The sequence below is a fragment of the Cavia porcellus genome, unplaced genomic scaffold (genome assembly GCF_034190915.1).
Source record: "Cavia porcellus strain 051 isolate PalLab524CR breed Dunkin Hartley unplaced genomic scaffold, mCavPor4.1 scaffold_7, whole genome shotgun sequence".
Classification (NCBI taxonomy): Eukaryota; Metazoa; Chordata; class Mammalia; order Rodentia; family Caviidae; genus Cavia; species Cavia porcellus.
Window position 1 is genome coordinate 11883815 of NW_026947490.1, and position 23133 is coordinate 11906947.

Genomic DNA, 23133 nt, shown 5'->3' on the forward strand with positions numbered 1-23133 from the left:
CGTTTCTTTAAAGATAAACGGAGAACGCGCTTCATCCATTGCTTGGAAAGCTTTTGAAAAGCTACCCAGGGACGGGTGTGGAGGAGCCGGGAACTCCCCACCAGCACCAGCGCTTAGCAAAAGTTCCCCAAGAAGGAAGCGCGGCGCGCTAGGTGGGGAGGCGTCGGGCCACCCCCGTCCCTCCCGGCGTGGCTGCCACCCGCGGGGTGAAATGTGAGCCCGGGGCCGAGGACCTGGAGCAGCCGCCTCCTGCAGCCCCGCGCCCGGCGCCGCGAGCGAAACAAAGAGACCCGCGCGCCCCTCCCGCCCCGCGCGCCGCCGCCCGCCCGGCCTCGGCCAGCCTCCGCCCCACCCCGCGCCCGTCTCCGCCGCTGACCGCCTGCACACCCCCCCCCCCCCATCGCATCCCGTTCCGGGATCTCCCGGCTGCTGTCCGGTCTGTCTGTCTGTCCGTCCGTCTGCCCTGGCTTGTGACCCAGAGCTGCTGGTGTGGATGGACGCGCCCAGGCTGCCCCGGTGTCCAGGGGTCTTGCTTCCGAAGTTGGTCCTACTGGTGGTCTACGCAGGTGAGTGCCGGAGGGCGGCGGGAGGGTCGGGGCTTGGGGCGGTGTTTGGGTCCCGCTCCCCGCCACCCCAAGCGTGGGGACCGGGAAGGTTTGAGACTTTTGTTGTCGGGCAGAGATTGTGTGGTCCGCGCAGGCAACTGCAGACAGACACCAGCGCGCTTGGACCCACATCGCGACCTTCACAGGATTTTGTTGTCTTTCTTTTAACTTTTCTTTTTATTTATTTATTTATTTATTTATTTATTTATTTTGCACACACACACACACACACACACACACACACACACCTTCCCTTTGCAAGCTGTAATCTCACCGTTAGGGTACTGCATTGTCTGGGTAGTGCAAAGCTCACCCAGGACTCGGGAATCTGGGGGCAAAGGCGGAGACCACTTTTTAAAAGCACCTGAAGCTTAGAGCTATTACTGGAGCTGTAAAATAAACTCGTTGGGTGCCTTTGCCTCATTATAGGCTACCCACGGCCCTCGCCACCACCCGCTTTCTGAATATATTGGTATTTTTCTCTTTTAGAAATAAAAGGTTAGAATTTGCTTTTGTTCTTTAGAAGATTTACAGGTGTCATAGATAAATAAAATACAAAGTTTTCGAGAATAAATTCACTTGGAGTCTAATCTCTTTCTCTTGATGTAGTTAAACACTTTTTTGAGGGTATCCCATTTCTTCCCTTCTAATTATTAAATTGCTAATAATTAATAAAGCAAAATGAGATTTGTTTCACCTTTCATTGGGTATCCAGCTATCAAGTTAATCATGCTCATGGTCCTTGCATATGTTTGCATTACAGAACAAAGCTAATAGCTAAACTTTTTAATAAAACTATTTCCATGTCTCTTAACTTCCTGTGGCAAAAATCAGTCTTCCCATGAGCCTGCAATGCTACCTATATGAATAGAACCGCAGTTTATGTTTTGACAGGTACTGCACACTGGAATGAAGGCCTTCTCTGACATTTTCACATAAGCATCTAGAGAACCGAATCTGTCTTCTAACCTCACATCGCTTCATAGAAATTGTCCATCTGTTTACTAAAGAATAAAGTAGTTAAGTGTTTAGAGCTATTGTCTGAAGCACATTTTATTGTAGGGAAGTAAAAATTGCTCCAATGTCATAAGAAAAATTCACCATGCGAAAAATTCACCTTTTGAATCTGTTTGCAAAATTTCTTTTATGTCATGTAAAGTTTTCCAGATTTGAAGGACAAAGGATCAAGTGCATTAGCATAATTTTAACATAACAATCTTTTTCTTAGTTTATTTAAAGCAGTGCTCATCTTTTCCACATCCTGTTCTTATCAGAGTAAGGAAGGAAGGAAGGAAAGAGAAAGGAGGGAGGGATGGAGGGAGCCAAAGCAAATGAGACTTGGTTTAAGTACCCTCTCTTGCCCTTACTGAACCACAGCAAGATGTTCTTGTTCTGGCATCAGCTTCATTCCTTTAGAAGAACGGACATTTCTTCCTACTTCTCCTGTCCTCCCCTTCCTCCAGCTCTCTCAGTGCCAGTTGCTCATTCAGGAAGCCAGTCCAGCTGGTCCAGCAGCCAGGCTGGTTCCTATGGATTCCACTCCCTTTTCTCCTTACCTAGCAAACTACAAAGTAATTGCACTACAACGTAACTACAAACCTATACTGGGTTGCCTCACTGCCTTTCATCAGAAATGTTTAGTTAACTTCTTTGATGTTTACTCCTGGATTTCTGATTTTAGAGGCTTTTTAAAAGCTTATCAGAGAAGTGAACAGAGGTCATGCTCTGAGTTTTCTCCTGGGAGAGAAGGGATGCCCATGAATTGCTGTAATGTATCTAGGAGAGACACAGTCATGCTCATTGGTATTCAAAGGGTGGGGGTCTTACTGCTAGTTTATGAGTATTTGCCTTCAGAACACAACCTGTTTTTTCAGCAAAACAGCCTCAGAGACTAGCAAAACTCATGCCCTTGGAAGACCTCAAACAGATATTTGTTTAGGAATGTTGAATTGAGGACAACTTGGAGGAACAAGATCTTTACTTAAATAAGAAAGTCCTGGACAAACAGAGGTAGAGTAGGGTATGCTAAGTTACAGTATGAACAAAGCCACACACCATGATATGCAATATGCACATGCAATGATGGATAATTCAGTTGAGTTAGAACTGTGACACGTTATTAGAAGTGTGAGTTGTGATCAGAAATAAAAATAGTTGAGATGATTTGTCAGTTTCCGCAGTATCCATATCCTGAATTATTTTCCACAAAGCAAATTATTATATTCATTTTCCATTTGATTAGGCAGACAAGAACAAGGTTTCTATACGCTAGATAACATGTTTTACAGTGCAGTCACTTTTAGAAAAAGAAATAATGAAATGTTTCTATTATTGTGCAGCTCCCAGCACAGGCTACCAAGACAGCATTTGGTCAAAGTTTTACCTTAGGGGCCTCAGCCAGTACCTTCCGCCCCGTCCCTTTCCTTCCGCTCAATGCTGAGGTGTAGCTTGCAGAGCACTTTCTGAACAACGGCTTCAAATCTGATCTGCTCTTCCTGTACCGCACATTCCTGGAGGTAGGGTGTGGGAGATGAGGGGGAAACCTTCTTCCACATCCTGCTTTTAATTGAAAAGCTGTTGAAGAAAGTTTGAACTACCTAATTTTCAGGGATATTAACTTGTTTATGAGAAGTAATACTACTTATCTACCAAGGACAGTTGGAATGTCCCAGGTTTTCATAAATGTGTGAAAGTGTCCTCATATAGCCCAAACTCTGATCCTCACAAAATTATTCTCAAAAAGCTGGAAAAAGTGACATAGCAAGAAAAACTTTGAGATATGATTGAAAGTTGCAACTGGAAAAATTGTGAATGGAAATTCATTTGCCGTACAATTAAATTTGCCCTTTTTAGTAGTTCAATGCTGGGAAGTAGACAAGTGTTCTCGAAAATGCCATAGAAATAAGGAACATTGCGTGACATGATCTAAGTGTTTACTATAGGAAAATCCACCTTCTTGGCTACAAGATTTTAGGCTTGGTTTCCTATAAGGTTGGCTCAAAATATTTGGGTAACAGCAGGTCCTAAGGGCAGTAGTAACTGGAAAGTAATATTAGTAGGAATTCACTGTCCTGAGCAGCACTGAAAAGGCACCTGTGAATTTATTAAACATTAGTTGCCCTGTGAATAATGACAGAAACTGTCTCCAGATCCCAGTGGTTTTTAATGAATAAGAAGTCACACATCCCTGCTAAGTCCAGGGAAAAACCGACCAGTCTAAATATTTAAGTAAGTTGAGCAGTATAAAAATGACAGTAGCAGAAAAAAAGCACAAATTAGCCTGTAAGTATGACACTGTTTACAGAAAGCACTTGTTTTTGGTACCTAAGCCTCTCCCTAGGATCTAAATGATTCGAATATTTTATTTTTTTCACATTTTATAAGTTTAGGTAGTTGCTAAAGCTTACAGGGATAATTATTTTTCCCTCTGTCTCCTCTTACCACAATCCAAAAGATAACATCAAGACTTACCCTTACTTTTATATATAATGTAAAAATAAAATTTAAAGAAATAAAATGCTGAAGTTGAACTTATGCACTCATTCCACTAAAGCCATGATAAAGGCAAATGAAATTCGCTACCTTTTGATCACATCTTTTTCGAAAGAACTGTCTCAGCAAAGAGGTGAGTTAAAAATGATAAAATATTTATTTTCTTGATAAACCAATACACGGTCAGATATATATAAATAAACTATCTTATACCTTAATATTATATTTTTGATAGGAAACCAAAAACTTTATATAATTCATCTAATGGTCCATATTACCTAAGGAGCATAAGTTGGAAATGACTTATTTTGTGATCCTTGAGCATACAACTTAAACTACTGTCTGTAATTTATGTTTTCCTGGTCACATAGTACTTTAAGCTCACATATTTGTCATGATTTATAGTACTGATTACAACCCAATATTAACTTAAAATATAATCATGTATCTGGAAAACAAAATTTTAAAAGGTCAGGATAATCTTTATCCAAAATTTTTGATATAATATTCCTTATTTTTAAAAAGAAGAATCAAAAGATATCATATACAGGTACAAATTCCCTATGATTAATATTATCATTATGTACATCTAAATTGCACCAGTAAACTTAATAATAAAAAATGAAAACATGTAGAAATGTAGTAATTTGATTTTCTTGCCTCTAATATGTCATGGACAGTGCCTTCTCCTCCTTCACATTGTGCTTATTATAGCATATTGATTCTTTGGTATGGCTGTTAACGAACCGTTCATTACAATTATCTATGTGAACCTCTTCTTATAACTAACTCATCATTACCTAAGCCTAATGAGTTGACAGAATCAGACTAGTTTCTGTTACCACATGCAAATAAACTGTAATTATTGGAGTAAAATGACATAGAAAGAAAAGTATAAAATATTCTGTTATGGAAGATGTACATTAGTTTTAATTTGACACATTTGGTATTAGGCATATCAGTAACACTTTTCATTGAGACTACGACACTCTGAAGTCAGAAAACATCAATTAAAAACTACTCTAAGAAATCTATTGATCCATTGAATGAATGATTATTGACTCATTCATTCATTTCTCCTTTCGCTATCTCATTTGACTAATGTCGACTTCTAAGTACAGCACTTGGTGTGGGAGATTCCGGGAGAATGGTCTCTGCTTTTCGCAGCTTCGTCTAACTGGGATGAAAGGGGAATTTGAAACCTAGCAAATGTTTTAGAATTTTGAATATGAAAATGAAGATCCAAATGTGCTGAAGAGTGGTAATGAATTGATAAAGATATGAAACAGAGTTATTTCTCCTGATGCCGTGATCTCATACCCATAATGGCTCCTGAATGGTTTTCATTATATAGATGACTGTCTTGCTCAGTGCGGCAAAGAGTGCAGATCATACTGCTGTGATGGAACCACGCCCTACTGTTGTTCGTACTACGCCTACATTGGGAATATTCTCTCGTGAGTATTTGCTACAGTTGACTACCTTAAGGGTGTCCAGTTAGTTTCAAGGGCTTCTAAGTTAAAGGTATGAGCAAGAGAGTTTAAGACTGATTATTGACATAATATTTTTAATGAGCATATTAAAAACTCATCATTATCTAGTAATGGTATAAATATGCAAATTAATATAAATTAACTTTATTTAAAGAGAGTTCAAAGTGTATTTTTTTGGTTCGTTCTGTGTATTATAGTAATGTGTTAAGTGGTCATTATATTATTGATAATTTTTTAGTGTTGTCAATGGTATGTTTTTTGTCTAATGTGGTGAAGGATTTCTAAGTTAGCATTTGTGATTAAATTGTAGCCAGGTTTGTTTTTTTTTTTTTGTTTGTTTGTTTGTTTGTTTGTTTTGCTATTACTTTATCTGATGCATCCAAATGTCAAAGAATGAGAGCAATTATGAATTAAAGCAGCTGAATCTAAAAACTATGATTTCTCTATGTAATACAAATAAAGCTGTTTCAAGAAACAAGTTTAAATCTTGATAAGGAGGTAGACATGACTAAAGTAATAAATGATCAAACCATCCAACACGTAAGACAGAAATGCACACACAGAATCCATAAAAGCATCTCCCCAAAACAAATTAAGAATTTTTTGGAGCTGCTTCTGAGCAAGGGGAAATGGCGAGGTAGGGGGTGCTTTTTGGGTTGAGTTTCTGAGAAGTGTGCAAGTGCTATATTCTCTGCATACACAATTATGAAATTAAAGGTAGTGAATTAGTCTCTTGAATCAAAATTGCCTATAGCTCAAACAGCAGCCACGATCCAGCTCCTGTCTTCTCTTTGTTTTTCTCAAGCTCATTTTAGGATGCTTTGGGAGTTGTTCTGTTCCCAAATAGGTGTGCTTAGCTGCTGCCCTGTGAAAACAGGAAACAGTGAGTGCTGAGTCAGACATACCCAGCTATTTCAAGAATGTATCTGTTCAGAAGGCTGGCAGGGCATCCTTGATTTCCCAAGAATAGGAAGCCTGGCAACAGGGAAACCTTTCTTCAGTCACCGTTAGTACTGGTATTAGAGATCTTGTCTATCTGAATACACTTTTTTAAAATGTCAGACTTGGAGAGACGCTTGAAGACTGTTATGGTTCCTCAAGAATATCTACAGGAAATATCGAGCTAAAATTAAAAACTTATGTATGATTTAAGCTTTTGTTGAAGAATAAATAAACCCTTAAGTCAGCATTCAATTTCTGCTCATGTGACATTTGATAGAAAAAACTTAAGTCCCCTTTTGATAGTTAATTCAGTTAAGAATTCAGTTTGAAAACTGTCAGAATTATTATACGAATTTATCAGTTCACATGTAAATATATAATGATGTTTATTCATATATTATTGCATAGTGTCTAAAATAATTTAAAATTCCTTATTAACATATTAGAAATTTATTTTTGTTTGATCTCTCTTCACTGGAGGTGCTGCTGCAGTAGATGTATGAGTAGAATCCGTAAGCAGTGCAGACTTGAGAGCCTAGGATCAGAGTGACTGTGAGATTCTTTGATCCTGTGACTCCTAACCTGCTTCCCTGTCCACTACACTGTGGTGTGCGCTGTGTCCCTGTTTCTACTGTTTTCTGCCTGCACCCTGGCAAATGTGCACAGAGTACATAATTATATATTAATCATAATATTCAAAGTTTCTTATTTTAAAAAAGGGTAAAACTAAGCATAACAGAACAAAGTATCTCAGAAGAACACAATGTAAATGACAGATTTCAAAGCAAGACAACAGGAGCTCTGCAGTGGCTACTATGATGTCTCTCGTTTTCTTCTAAATGGTTGTTTATATCTTCTCAAACAACAAATTCATACAAAACAAAATAGTAAAAAACTGATCAAAACAGAATGATTAAGACATTACAGGCCTTCAGAACCATACAATATGAAAATTAACAATGGCTGCCATAATGTCTCTCGTTCTCTTCAAAATAGCTTCCATGCCGTATATTGAAATCAAACAATACAAAACAGATTAAAATCTCTCTGAGCAAAGAATAGAAGCATTACTGAATTTCACAGCAAATGATACAGAATCAGCCATGGATACCATAATGTCTCTTTTACTTCAAAGTAACTGTTTATCACACATAATATAATCAATTCTCATAAACTGTTTAGGAGAAGTTCTACGCATGTATAAGCCTCTTATCCTTTATTCATATATTATTGCATAGTGTCTAAAATAATTTAAAATTCTTACTTATCCTTTCTGTATTAGAGGGAAAAATAAAACAAAAGAAAACAGATTATTAGAAAAGTAAACAAAAAAGGTACATAAACAACAATAGCAAAGAGCCCAAACAGTAATGATATAAGCCTTCGAAACACAATGGTAGGAACAGAACTAAGATTTATATTTTATATAGTGATCTAAACGAGTTCCTCAGATCACCTGACGCAAACATACAAAATTGTTCCAATCTTATGAATATTAACTGCTTTGTTTTATGAACTTACAGAATTTGTAGCACAATCATCTTAGCTATCCTGTGTGTTTTTACAAATTCAGATAATTTTTCTTTTCCCTTTCTTTTTCTTTTTCCTTCTTTTCCCTGAGATACTGTTCTTTGAGAAGATTCTTACCCCTTCACTGTATTTAGTGAGGATTCTGTATTTTATGTACTCTTACCATTTCTTATACTAGGGAAATAATATGGTATTTGCTCATGCGAGTTTGATTTATTTCACTTACGAATATGCTCTCAAGTTACATCCACTTGCTTATAAATATCTCAGTGTGATCATTCTTTATAGCTAAGTAGTACTCCTTTTTATAAAAATACCACATCTTTTTTATCCAATCCTCAGTTGATGAGCATTTAGGTTGTTTCCAAGATCTGGCTACTACAAATTGTGCTGCTATAAACATGGGTGCACATACATCACTGTGGTATGATGTTTCCAGTTCTTCTGGGAATATGCCCAGAAGTGAAATAGCTGAGTCAAATGGAAATTCCAATCCCAGATTTTTGAGGTACCTCCAGACTGACCCCCACAGAGGCTGCACCAGTCTGCACTCCCACCAGCAGTGCAGGAGAGTTCCTTTTTCCCCACAGCCTCTCCAGCATTTGTTGTTGTAATTTTCTTTATCCTGGCCATTCTTTCTGGACTGAGATGGAATCTCAGTGTGCTTTTAATTTGCATTTCTCTAATGATCAATGATGATGAACATTTTTTCATGCATTTATTTGCCATTTTTTTCTCTATCTGAGAAATTTTTAAATTTATAGATCTTCTTTATATGATTTACATTTGTAGTCGAATTCGCACTGTATGGCAAATGTTCCAGATCTCTAATTTCACCTTTTGCCTAAAGTATATCATTAGTTGCATTGGTACATTCACTGAATTTATGAACTACGCACTTGTTATGCTTAGAGGAAAAAGAGTTGTGTTTTGAATGGAAAAATAAACATAGATGGCATTATATTTCAGACAGTTAAAACTGAAGTTTTAATTTAAAATAGAAGCCATTGACTAAATCCCTTTTTAAATGATTCCTAACAAGGAAAAAAAAAAAAAAGACTTGAGAGTGTTTTCCCTCCTGGGTAAAGGAGAATACATGTTCAGGATTTCCAGTTATTGTTTAACATTTGAAAAGAGTTCTTAACTCCACCCAAAGCTTTATTTTTTTTTATTGCGTGTATGTTGGGGGGAGTGCAGTAGGTGGAAAACAAAACTCAATTCTAAGAATGCTTAGAAGAATTTTTATGTTTTCAAATATTGCTATTTTGGAACTCATAAACTGTGCTTTCCTCTCTTTCAAGCATCCAGGCACATTCTTGCTAAAATCATTGTAATGACCTTAACAGATGTAAAACTTTTGTAGTTATCAGAAAAGTAATAAGGAAGAAAGTAATAAATAATAAAACATCATGTATGTTTTTGTTTCTTTTCAAATAGAAACTTTGGCTTGGTCTAAAATGAATTGAAAGGAACCAAGAATATAATTTGGGACATTCTGGATGGTGTGTGAGTTAGGTCCTTTTGAGGCTGCCCTGCCAAGGCCTCTGTCCTGGTCATCTGGTACAGCAGCTGAGAGAGAGATGCTTCTCCTTCCCCTCTGTTTATTTCCACGGCAAATGCATTTTCTCACAATAGTCATAAGCAGTTAACTTCCCATCTATCTTTTATTTGAAAAGTCTTCTTTTTCTCAGTTCTCTCTGCTTCTATTCAGATTATTATCTATTTTATTTTATTTTGCCCTGATTTTTTAATTTAAAAAAAGCAAAACAGAAAAAAGGGTAGGAATGATACAGAATTTCATAAAAATTAAGAAATCATCACTAGTTGATACGTTACATATTATCTTAGAAGTAGTTGTTCAAGTTACAAAATCAAAGCATAAAAAATGAACAGACTCTATTTTAAATATGAGTTACTTTTGTCAAATTACTTCAGATTCCTTCTGTTTTTCCCCTTTAATTCAGTTAGGAATTGTTAGATTTATTGCTATCTGATTTAAAATTTCCAAAATTAAACTTAAAAATAGCGTAGCTGCTTTTGGTCACTGTTGCCCCAGTTAAGATCATACAGAAAAAACATGACATCATCTTTCAGAGTTTGAAAATAATGTTTACACTAATTGGCACATACTATTTAATCAATTAATTATTTATAAATGCCAGAGCTGGAGAAGGTCCTATACAAGGATAAATAAATGACATACCTTGACTTCTAAGATCCCAAAATCTAATAAGAGAGTGTAAACACAATTCTAATTCCATAATCTGATCTATGATGTATTATTGGATAACCACAGAGAAAACACTGTGTGTGTGTTTGTGTGTGTGTTTAGAATTAGATGCTTGAGATAGCTTCATAATTGTGTTTGATCAGAATTTTAAAGGAGGCATGGATGTTTATATAAATGGACAGTGAAGAAAGGGAAATGCATTCCAGACAAAGACTTCTGCTTGCAGAGGCACAAGAAAGGAAATGGTCACTGTGGGAAAACATGCTCAGTACAGCTATCAGGGGAAGGTAAAAATTTGAGTATGTGTAGAAATAAGTAGATCATACAAAAGGTAGGAACTCACTAACATGCCTATGTATGCCTAGGAAATATAAAATGAAATAATTCAGTATTTTTCTGGTAAAACTAAACTTTTGGTTTTATATGGAAAGGATGAACTCTTAGACACCACTAAGAAATAGACCACGGTGAGAAAGCTCCAAATGAAGACTGTTTCTTTCCATAGAAGAAAGATTTAGAATGCACATTTTGGGTACATCATTTGAAATATTTTATGATTGAAAGTGTAACCTTGTAGTTATGTCTCCATGGAAGAGATTTTTGAACCTGCAAGCAACTGCTTGAAAAAGTCTCCTTGTGCTTGAATATGAGAGTTTGAGCCAATTTGAGAAATAAACACTTTCTCAAGAGACTGATTCCCAAACAATTCATTCAGCAGTTCTTCTCCATGGAAGAAGAAATACTCTATGGTGAATATGGAAAAGGATATTTACATTTTTGCAGCTGATGCAATATAATTGACATTCCTCAGAGGGCAGATCTCACATAAAGATGTGGTTTTTAAAGTAATCTTTAGAACAGGGTGGAATTCAAGGTGCAATCAAGTGGCTAATTACTGCCAAGCAGTGGCTAGAAACGACCTTACTGAAAATGAAGGTACTCTGCCATATGAGTAAGAGAATAATTGTAGAATATTAAATAAGAATCAAATACTTTACGTCTAGATAGGTTTAGCTGAATGTCGCAATGCAGAATTTAATTTCCTCACCCAAAGTGGAGTTTTGCCTTTTCATTTTGCCGTTGTACAATGTGGATCTGTCCAAGGAGGCTTCAGAGCACCATCTGGCCAGCATAAAAATCCCCACGGTAAAAAAAAATCAAGAGGAAGAACTAATAACAGAGAGCCTAGTAGGATTAAGTTTCTTTTCTTCTCAATGAAATGTGAAAGATATATTACCCACAGTTTTTCAAAGACAGCTAATAAATATCACAACTGTGATTTTAGAGCCTTGCTATGCATGAAAGCAAAACTGAGTTAAAAGACAACGGTTTCATATTTTCCAGTGGCATGTGAGGTCTGTGGTCATTAAGCAGTGGAGTGTTTTGAATTAAATACATGAGACATTCAAACACTGACATAAATTTGATGCATTGTAGAAGATCTTCAGCATTGTTTCAATAATTATTTAAATTAATTAGATTAAAAGAATTTAGTAACATGAAAAAAGCCTCTGAAAAGTATATACAGAGCAAATCAAAGTTTATGAAGCCTTACTTTTAAGAGTGACATAAAAATAAATAACTACTATAAAATAAATATGAACATGATTTAAAATGTAGCAGCAACCTATATTTGATAAAAGAAGGTCAGCATTTGCCCAAAGATATATAATTACATCTTGCTGCTTATTTTATTAGGAGCAAACCCAGCTGTGTATTTTGTCCTTAGAAAGGAATAAATGAAGTTTCTGGAGTATATCACCAACAGTTTATTTCTACACATAGATACAGAAATACTCAGTTAACTACAACAGCTGCTGAGGGCTACAGTCCCGCACCAGACATGGCTCTGGTCTTGAGTTGCTTAGAAGCCACAAGTGGACACTTTAACTTGCTGGGGAAGTCACAAAATGTAGTAGAATCAAACAGGACCAATTTTCACTCCAGCTTTGGGGACTCCCAAGGCTTCTTGAACAAGAGTAATTCTAAGGTCAAATAAAAAATGGAAGGCAATTGATACAAGCCATCACATTAATACACTTAGCAAAGTAGGCATAAAAGACACCAATTTAGCTCAATAGATTTCTTTTTAAACATCTATTTTTCAACAAATACCATTAAAAATGATGTAAAGCAGATGCAGAAAGTTAAAAGTTGCCTGGTTTCCCTTATATGAGAGATTCAAAGTATAAATAATTTAAGGAGCACAGTAAAAACTACAGGAAACAGGAAAATAAACCTTTTGCACATAGGAAGGGGACCTAGGGTTGGGAAAAGAGAAATGGAAGGATGGGGGAAAAGGAAGGGGAAGTAAACAGGTGCAAAATGCCTTGTGTACATCTACCAGTCCCCACGATGCATGCGTACTGGAAAGATGGACTAAGAAGAAAAAACGTAATGAAAGCACCTACATGACGAGCTAGTGTCTGCTACTCCCACTAGTCAGCACTGCACTGAGAGTCCTCACTGGTGTGACCGGGAAGGCAAATATAAAAAGCGGTAAAAAGAATTGGAAAGGAAGAAACTAAAGTACTGTTGTTTAAGGGTGACGTGATTATCAATACTCAGATTATCAAAACTGATAGTTACTGTACATGGTCAATGTACAAAAATTAGTTTGCTGCTATATAGAAACAAGATTTATTGGAAAATGCAGTATGTATGTATATAAACACATCTCAAATTAAACACTAAAAACTGTAAGATACCTTATAAAAAATCCAGTAATTTGCACATGGCATTCATAGAGTGATATAAATGTATAAAAATTTCAAGATAAGAGAGATCTAAAGGATTTTCCTGATATATCCAAATGACAGATAGGAATATTGTAACAGTGTTGATACTGACACATGTTAATTTTTCCTGAATTGTCTGTAGATTCCATATAATTCTAATCAAAACGCATAGGACCATTTTTTTCATTGAATTTGAATTCTAGGTATAAAAGGCCCATGAGATAATAAAGGCCTTAGAAAAGTGAAGATAGTTATAAAGAATAATAAAGTAAGAAGACATGTCCTATAAACATTAAGATTTATTATAAAGCTATAAAAATAAACATGATATGGGATCACAGAAAAACCAAAAGAATGTGAATTTTAGAAATTGACTCATTTATATGTGGGAGCTTGACAGGAAACAGAAATAGCACTAGAAACCAATAGCAGAGAATATATTAGCTAATGATGCTCAAACAATAAGCTAGCTATTTGAATAAATATTAAATTTATGACTTTACTTCAAAAAATTGACTTCTATCCTACTACATAAATATAAAAATCAAACATTTATAATTTTAAAAGAGGGAATATAAAAATCAAACATTTATGATTTTTAAGAGGAAATATAAAAGTCAAAGGATTTTGAATGTTTTCACTATAAAGAAATAATAAATATTTGAGGAGATAGCTTTATTTAAGCTATCTTAAACATTACATAGGATATACATGCATTTAGAAATGATATGACACTTTAACATGTGTAATGTTTAAAGTATTTGTGTTTCATATCCATCCTAAAATAAATGTAAAATCTAAAAAATGGTAGAATGCCATTATGTTATCAGGATAAAGTTTTTAAAGTTAAAAGCACAAACAACTGGAAAAGTATACTAAAAATCAATGGATTGCACATGTTAAAATAGTAAGTTTTAGAGTAGGTGACTTTTCTCTCAAATTATCTCAGCATTTTGTAGGTGTTAAATATATGCAGTAGCAGAATTCTTAGATAAAAGGATTAGGCAAGTTGCTCACTTGGAGAAGATGCTTGCATACCATACTCTTGTCAAGATTAGTGTCCAGAATAGCTCAATAGGAGAAAATGAGTAATTTTGTGTGTGACAAATTAAGAAAGACGAGAAAGGCCATAAACACATAGCAGATACTTCACCAGGTTCACTAAGGAGAGAGCAGCATTTCACACAGCAGAATACCTCTCACATCCATTAGGCTGCCAAAATTCGATGAGCCTGTTCATACTAAACAATGTGGGCAAAGATAAAAGGGTTTCCACATCACTAGTAGGGGAATATTAAGCTTTAAATACACTTGGCAAGCAATTTGACCTGTGTAGAAAGCTGCATGTGGACATAATTTAGGACTTAGCAATACTTCTTCAAGATAACAGTCCCTAAACATTCCCCAAAATGCACAAGAATACATCTGTATCAATGGTCAACATATTGTATAAAATAGTAAAAACACTGGAAGCAACATAAATATCCATCAGAAGACAGTAGACAAGAGTACTAATTGCATAGAATGTGATAGAATGATTAGTATAAATCAGTGCCTACAACAAATTTATGGTAAGTTTTAAAGCTTATAATGCTGTGTGGAAAACAGTCAATGGCAGAGAATGTGTCCAACTGGAAACTATGTGCAGTTAAACATGTGAATCATTTCTGCATGGTTTATGAAAGTATGCACTATGCTGGCTATATCAAAACACGAAGGAGAAAGCACACATGAGTGTTGGGTGTCCCAGCAATGCAGGACTGTCAGAGCTGCAATCAGGATACACGGGGACAAATCAGTCACCCAGGGAGAGAAGCAAGTGAACTTCAACTCTGTGTTTTCTTGGTTAAAAAATTAAACATCTGAGGAAATGTTACAGGTTACTAGTACACAATAAACCTGGGAGGAGTATGTGGATATTTTTACTATTCACAGTGCAAATTTACAAGGGTTTTGCTTCTGAGTTTTCAGCTTCATCATGGTATGAAAGCAGTTTGCGTTTAGTAGAAACAGTACTTCAGATTTTGAATTTTCATATGTTTATATCAAGTGATATAGGGCACTGACAGATGCACAGCTTCTAGTATCCAAGAGACGACAAATGGAACAACAGGGCGTGGTGTTGCTGGCTTGGCTTGCCTGCCTGCCTTCCTTTCTTTCTTTCTTTCTTTCTTTCTTTCTTTCTTTCTTTCTTTCTTTCTTTCTTTCTTTCTTTCTTTTTTCTTTCTTTCTGATACAGTTTGCATTAGCTTTCTATGGCTGTGGTGAAGCACATGAGTTAATCTACATAAGGATAAAAGGTTTTATTTGGCTCATGGTTTCAGATGTGTCAATGATCACTGAGTCCAGTTGCTTTGATCTTGAGGTGGCACAGTACATGACAGTAGGAGTGTACGATAGAGGGGATACTTTTACCTCTTGACACCAGGAGGAAACAGAGAGAAAGTGAGTCAGGAAGGTCCCTTTAAAGAGCGTGCTCCAATTAGGACCTTCAATGAGGACCCACCCTCTAATTTCACCCTCTCCCAATAACACCAAGCTGAGACCCAAATCTTTAACATAAGTCTTTGGGGATTATTCCAAATCCAGGCTAAAGTATTTTGTTGTGCTTCATATCAGTGTGTCTACAGAATTTCAATTTGCTATGTACATGAGATGTCTAATGCTTTATTATACAATGAACTGTGACATAACTTTTCTAAAATGGAGGTGAAAGTACATGTTCTGAAAACACTGAGAGTATGCATTTCTATCTAAACTATGATATTGCATAGCTTCTGTGTATGAAATACATTTTCAACCTATGACACATTCAATTTTACAATAGGCTGATCAGGACATAAGACTATAGTTAACTGACCAGCTTCTTAGGTCTATCATTTGTGTATATATAACAGTTCTTGCAATTTAAAAAGGAAGAAATTGAAAAGTTTTGTGAGGGTTGTAGTGGAATCACCTGAACATTTTGTTAACATATAGATCTGATTTGGTAGATAGCTCTGAGTTGGGGCTTGACATTCTGTACTTCTAACAACTCCTGGGCCATGTTGGTGCTATTTGGCAGTGTCTGGTGTTGCAGGACCAAATGATGTGAGAGATCAAGAGCTGTGTACTGATGGGACATTGGGTTAGAGTTTGAGGCTAAACAAGAAGAAGAAGCCAAATTAATTCTGAAGTTTTTACTCGGTTAGGTAGATGGATGTTGTGCTAGGAACTAACAGAGAATATTTCAGAAGATTCACAGAAGTAAATTAATTCCATTTTCATTCTGTTGAGTGGATGAAAGTCAGTAGGCCATAGACCAGTGAACCTTCCTTGTGGAATAGATCCATCTACTGATGAATCCATCTCACCTGAGTGAGAGAACAGAGCATCCCATCTAGACTTGAGTAAAAACCGTAGGGTTGGTGGTTGAAAACGTCATGAAGAAATGAATGAGAGGTTCTGAAGAAGATAGAAGAAAGGACAGCAAGATACCAGTGGAACATCATGAAAATTCAGGATCACACTGTAATTTTCTCCCACCTTTTTAGGGAGGGATTACTGAGATTTGAACTCAGGACCTTGCACTTACCATGCAGGTACCTATGCCACTGAGCTATATCCTCAGCCCCTTTTTATATTTGGATAACTATGTCAGCCTCCTTCACTTCTATTACAGTGGCTCTGCCCTTCACTTCAGTAGGAAATGAAGACCTTTTTAAAACTTGTTTTTTGTATTTTACATTCTATAAACTATATGGTTCATTGTATTTCAGATCATGTGGAGTTACACATGTCACCAACAATCCTGTGTATGAGAAGGAATATCTGTATTTATTCTAAGTGGGCTTGAAGCAGATCCATTCATATCTGCTTGTATGTTCCAGGTTTTAGAAGCTTCTTTAATTGGAAATCACAATTGGATATTATGAGAGAAATAGTGTTCAGTGGTAGCAGGGATTATTCAAGTAAAGTAAACTCCTACTAAGTTAGGACTCTCTCTGTGCCAGATGTTTACACTGTGTTAGTTTATTGTACTTCAGAACAACTTTTCTGACTTAGGTGTTATTATCATTATTTGTTTGTCTCACTGAGGAGGTTAAGGCTCAGAGTTTTAAATAATTTGTCAATTTCCACAGCTAATATAAGCAATCTGGCCTTTTAAACTAGATGTACTTGACCTCTTTCTGCTACTTCCCACTTGCTTCTGAAGACCTGAAGGTTTCAAAAATGGGATAAATGGAAATGATTCAATGCCATCCTTAGGAAGATTTAATGCTATATTTAGAGAGAGCCCCAGCCTCAATATAAAGGCTAGATTCTCTTACTCATTGTTGTAATGTTATCTTTCCTCTTCCCGTTTATGGTTTATCTCTTTGTCCAAGTTCCTAAGATGTCTCTTCCCTTACCCAGGAACTCCAGACCTGAGAAGTCAAGAAACCAATTGGCCAACTCACCATCCAAACTATAGAACCTATCAGACTGAAAGATAAAATGATAGCTCACTCAAATTCAGGTCAATGAAAACTCAGAGGTTTTGCAAGTTTTAAAGTAGCATTCATCATCTGGATAAATATTTGTTTAGAGAAATCAAATCATAATTTGAATATGTTCTTGGTTCCAGAGTATCTTTTCATGGAATACAAACTAGAGGTCATTATAGAGTAAGAGGTGTGATAGAAATAGTCACTTTCTAATCACGCTATTTACAATAAATTATAGTTACGTGAGAGGGGCCAGACTTGAAACACCAGTTTGATTAGAATGATTTAATTCCTCGTGCTTCCTGGGTGAATGTGCTTTATCAGTGAGTCAGTGTGATCTGACAGCTCTACAGGCACCTGTACAACTCTATTCACTTTCATAAGTTTTGGAGCTAAAATGGTTTATTGATAAAAATAAGATGGCAAAAATGTCATACACCCCATGATTTTTACTCCATTATATTGGTAGGCAGCTGCAATCCGGAACGCAATGTCTCCCAGTTGCAGAATGTTAGGAGGAATACACCCACAACTAATGAAAATTTCAGAGGGCAATGATAACCTTATAAAATGTAATAGGATCCCATCTGAAAGTGTCATGGGTGAAAGCCTCGGCTATTTAACCATAGTAACATTCTGCGATTCAAAGACAAATAGAATTTGTAGTTTCTGTGTCATTGTTATGGAAAGTGTAGGTAAAAAGAAGAATGTTTTGCACACATCAGGAAAAAATAAAGAAAAACATTACAGACTACTTGAAACATATTTCTATATGAATTCACACCATGAAAAAGGCAAACAGAGCTACACCTTTCTGAGCTCCATTTTACAAAAAGTAAGTGTTATCTGTGGCTGCAAACAGCCAATACTACAGTGCTAATAAAATATTTTTTCTTTATGAGTATCAGAACAAATACAGAATCAGCCTCTGAAGTATTACATATAAAAAATTTAGAATTTAGGTTAGTATATATTTATTGCACATATTTTAGATTAATATGTATTTACTGCATATATTTTAATGAGGTTCCGCATGACATTTTAACACATGCATATAATCTGCCCCTTCCCCATTCCGTAACCTCTAGTAATCACTATACATTCTGGATGAATTTTTTATGTTCCATATAATAAAACATAACATACAGTATTTGTTGTTGTTTGCTTTATTTCAGTGGAAATAATGTCTTCTTATTTCATTTTGCTACAAATGACAAAATTTGCTTCTTTACGGCTGAATAATTTACCATTGCATGCATATATATCATACTTTATCCATTTATCTGTCCTAGAGAACATGTTGGTTGATTTTAACTCTTATCTCTAGCTATAGAATTTAAGTTTAGGAGATAAATTCTAACACTCTTGTTTGAGGTTGCAACTTTATGTAATTGGACCTCTTCCTTCATTCCTGCAAGGCAAATTGTGAGCCTATTGTTATAAATAGTGGTTTCAGCTACAGCTGACTGAATGCTGAAAACTAGGGATTTTTTTAGGCTTTTCTCCTTTTATATTGCATGAACTTGATTTTTCTTATATTACTGTACCTCAGTTTGCTAATACAGAAAGATGAAATAATAGAAACAATTTGCCCTCCTCTCATAATTTGACTAAAGGATATTTTTGTATGTAAAATCACTTATCAGGACATTACAGATTTTTCACATCATTAATGAAAATATGGACTTTGACTTAAAATAAAAACAGGATTTGAGATAAAGAGAAAACAGATGGGGAGCAAAATGACTTCTGCAAGGTCATTGGGAAAGTCTGACTGCCTAGGGTACCGTTTCTGGTGCAGAGCTCTCCCCCTGGCCCTCTGGAGTTCATCACCGAAAGGATACCACCTGTCAAAACATGGGTATCTCTGCCCTGGAGAGCACTCTCGGCCCGAGTGAAACAAATGGCCCTCTTAATCAAATGTGATTGCAGTCTGATGACTGTAAAGGCAGCTAATTAAGTACTGTGTCTTGCTGACCAGCAGCCACCAAAAGCATAATGTATCCTGAACAATCCTGTGCATTAGGTATTCAAATCTGCCACGCCACCCTAGGATGACCTGTGAGAGACAGAGGAACCAGCTCAGAAACGGGCAAGTCTAAATTAAAGTGCGCACACCTGATTTATGAGAAAATCATACGTGTAATACCTCAAGTCAGGAGGTAATGATTTGCTTTACAGATGAATTCATTAAATAACTCCAATTGATTCCTTTAAAAACTTCTATTCATATCTTTTCAGATGTGAATGTATTTTGCGTACATCTCACTCATCTCCGTTGATAAGTAAATAATGTGTACAACAATGTTCCAATTGCTGACAATTTCAGCACACTGTTCTCTATACATAAATGTGCCTTTGCATGTAACAGTTTAGAATTTTCCTGATGAGGCTCTTTTAAAACTGTGCTAATCAGCAGATTTCTCTATACAAGTCAATGTTTCTAAAAATTATAGGAAGAAAAGGCAACCACTTGCCTTTGACGATATTGCACATAACCTACATTTGCAAAGTCTCCGTACTGAACGTGTTTTCAGGGGTAGCAAATAAACGCCAGATGGCATGCAAAATAAAAAGTCATTGATCATAGCAAGGCTTGACTGAAGTCTGTCAGTTCTCAAATGAGTTTGTTTTTATTCAGCTTGTTGTCTTTACAATGTATTATACACGTTATATATTTTGGTCAGTGTTTGTGGTAAGACAGTTTTTGTCTAATTTCCTTCAACTGGAAGGGTTGGTGCCTGTTCTGGATAAGATAGAGAAAGCTTACTGCCGCTGTACTGTCACTAGATACAACTCTAGAAGCTGGATAGGCAGCAGGGAGCAGCTATTTCAGGGCTAATTCAGGATATGGAAAGTAAATAACAGAGACAAACATGGAGGAGTATGAGTACTAATCACCTAGCTATGCCGTTACCAACTCCTTCTTAGCTCACTCTGAGAGCTCTCAACTACAGCTAAATAAGCATGGTCTTATGCTCAAATCACTGAGGAACATTCTCCAGTATTTTTTCTTTTCTCAATTCTCCTGTGCCCTAGTTCCCAGGAGACCATTTGATTGTTGATGCTGCAGCAAGAATAAAGGCACCACCAGAGCCAAACAAGAGTCTACCGTGTGAAAGGGGGGAAGTTTCCTTTCTGTAGTGGATCATGCAGTATCAAGAGAATGTATTGACTTCCATGGGCCTTTTCTTCTCTTTTCCCTTCCCTTCCCTTCCCTTCCCTTCCCTTCCCTTCCCTTTCCTTCCCTTCCCTTCCCTTCCCTTCCCTTCCCTTCGCTTCCCTTCCCTCCCCTCCCCTCCCCTCCCCTCCCCTCCCCTCCCTCCCTTCCCTTCCCTCCCTTCCCTTCCCTTCCCCTCCCTTCCCTTCCTTTCCCTTCCTTTCCCTTATCACTTACTCTCTCTCTGTCCCCACATCATTTGAAACTGCTGTGATCCCATTTGTGAACGTACACAAAGACTAGAGTAAATAAAGTTCATCTTTCTGGCCAGAGAACCAAAAAGAGTTGTTTCTGGGAACCAGAAACTGCTTGGAGATCATCAAGATGGAGAAGTTCAGGAAGTGACCCCTGTAGCTGCTTGTGAACTCGTGGGCTCTCCTCAAGGTGCATGTGCTTGACTCTGACCCTGAGCTGTCCACCACAGACCTTGAGAACTCGATGAGAGTGAAACAGCCACCCAGGTTGCATACTGCACTTCAGTGCTGTGGACGTGGACTGTGCTGAAAATGACTGTGAAGGCTTTGAAATTGGAATTTATGTTGAAAGTACAACGCACAGACCTCTGGTTGGAACTTATGGTCTAATTGATCACCTTCTAAAATAAAAATATCAAAACTCTCTATAAGCTTAAACAAAGCCTAAAGTTGCAAAATACAGAATCTTAAAAGCCCAGGAAACAATCAAAGGTGACTCAGTATCCGGAGCACCACACAAATTTTAATTCACAAGTCAAAAGATAGTCAGCAGGTGATAGAAATGTGATTAGCTGGCAGAGATTTCAAAGCAATTATCGCAAAAATAATCCCCAAAATAAGGGCAAATGCTCTTTAGAATTGGTTAAAAAGAGAAATTTTTTTAAGGAAAAAAAGATATGGAAATTATAAAGAGCCAGATGAAAACTTTTGGAACAAAAAGTATAATAATCAAAGTTAAATGTTCTCTAACTGGGTTCAATAGTAGAATAGAGAGATAGGGGTAAAAATAAGTGGATTTGAAGACAACCAGTAGAAACAATTGTATCAATAATTATGTAATGGAGACAAAATATTTTCAACACTGTAAAGAGCCCTGGGTGCCTGAGGACAAGACTGACAGGAATGGGGAGGTCTAACGTTCACGTCACCTGATTCCCAGCAGACAGGAAAAAGAGAACAGGGCTAAGGAAGGCCCAAGTCTGATAAAAGAGATAAACTATCAGTTCAGAACATCAGCAACTTCTGAATAGGACAAAGCCAAAGAAGTACACATCTAAATACAACATAATCAAACTGATGAAGACTGTTGAAAACAACTAGAGAAAAGCAATGCATTGCCTGTAAGGGAGGTATAATTTGAATAGATTCACTTTTCTCATCAGAAGCCAGAGCAGTAGCATATATTTTAAGTCCTGGAAGAACAGAACTGTCAATCTACACCCATATACAGAGCAGAAATGTCTTTCAGGAATAGAAATAAAATAAAAAAGTTCTCAGATTAAGGAAAACTAAGAATATATAAAATCAGCTGACCCAATCTGAAAGGATTGCTAAAGGAAGTTCTTAAGAATGAGTAAATGATACCAGAAGGAAACTGGGTAGTCTGTTTTTCTCTCTGTGAATTCTTTACTGTGCATCAAACAGTCCAATGCAAAATAAAACATTGTATGAGTGCAATGTCGATGGACATGGATGTAATATTTAAAACAGCTATAGCACAAAAAACAGAGTTAAGGGATTTGTAAGACTGCAAGATTTCAGTATTGTAAAGAAAGTGATGTAAAATTGATTCCAAGTAATAATAAAGAAATAGGTATATATTCTGTAATTCCCTCAAACACCAACTAAATAAAACAGTAAAAAATACACTACATAGCAATGAAGTCTAAATCACAGCAAAAGTCAAAATGGAATACTAATAAATGCTCAAACAGCAAAAAAAAAAAAAAAAGGAAATCTGGAAAAGAAATCAAAGTACAGTAACACAAAGGGAGCATCAGAAAGAAAATATACAATGCTAGACCTAAATCCAAACATACCAATAATTGCACTAACTGTGTGGACACATCACTAAGGGCAGAGAATAGATTTTTTTAAAAAACATGAATGTTAATGTATACTATCTATGTTAAGCTCACATCAACTATAATGATATATATATATATAATTTAAAATCAAAAAGGTGGAGAAAGGTATACCATATAAGAACTAACTGAAATAAAACTGTAGTAGTTCTGTTAATATATGACCAAAAAATGTTCAGAGCAGAAAATATAATCAGAAATAGACATATTGCATACATACATACCAGTGCCAAAAAAGATGTAAGAATCCTAAATCTGTACACACTCAGCAAAATGTGAGTAATAGGCACTGAGAATTTTGCTAGACTTTTCTCACAGAAGACGCAATTGATAGAATTGGCTAAGAAAAAAATCAGCA

General features: G+C 36.4%; 1 protein-coding gene across 1 annotated transcript in view; it reads left to right on the forward strand.

The window, feature by feature from the left end:
- Positions 1-376: 376 nt before the first annotated feature.
- Positions 377-23133, forward strand: part of Cyyr1 (cysteine and tyrosine rich 1) — a 117642-nt gene continuing 94885 nt past the window's right edge. Inside the window, exons 1-2 of the mRNA XM_063252537.1 lie at positions 377-566; positions 5452-5554. Coding sequence (XP_063108607.1) covers positions 494-566; positions 5452-5554 — 176 coding nt within the window. The 5' untranslated portion in view covers positions 377-493. The remainder of the gene's footprint in view (positions 567-5451; positions 5555-23133) is intronic.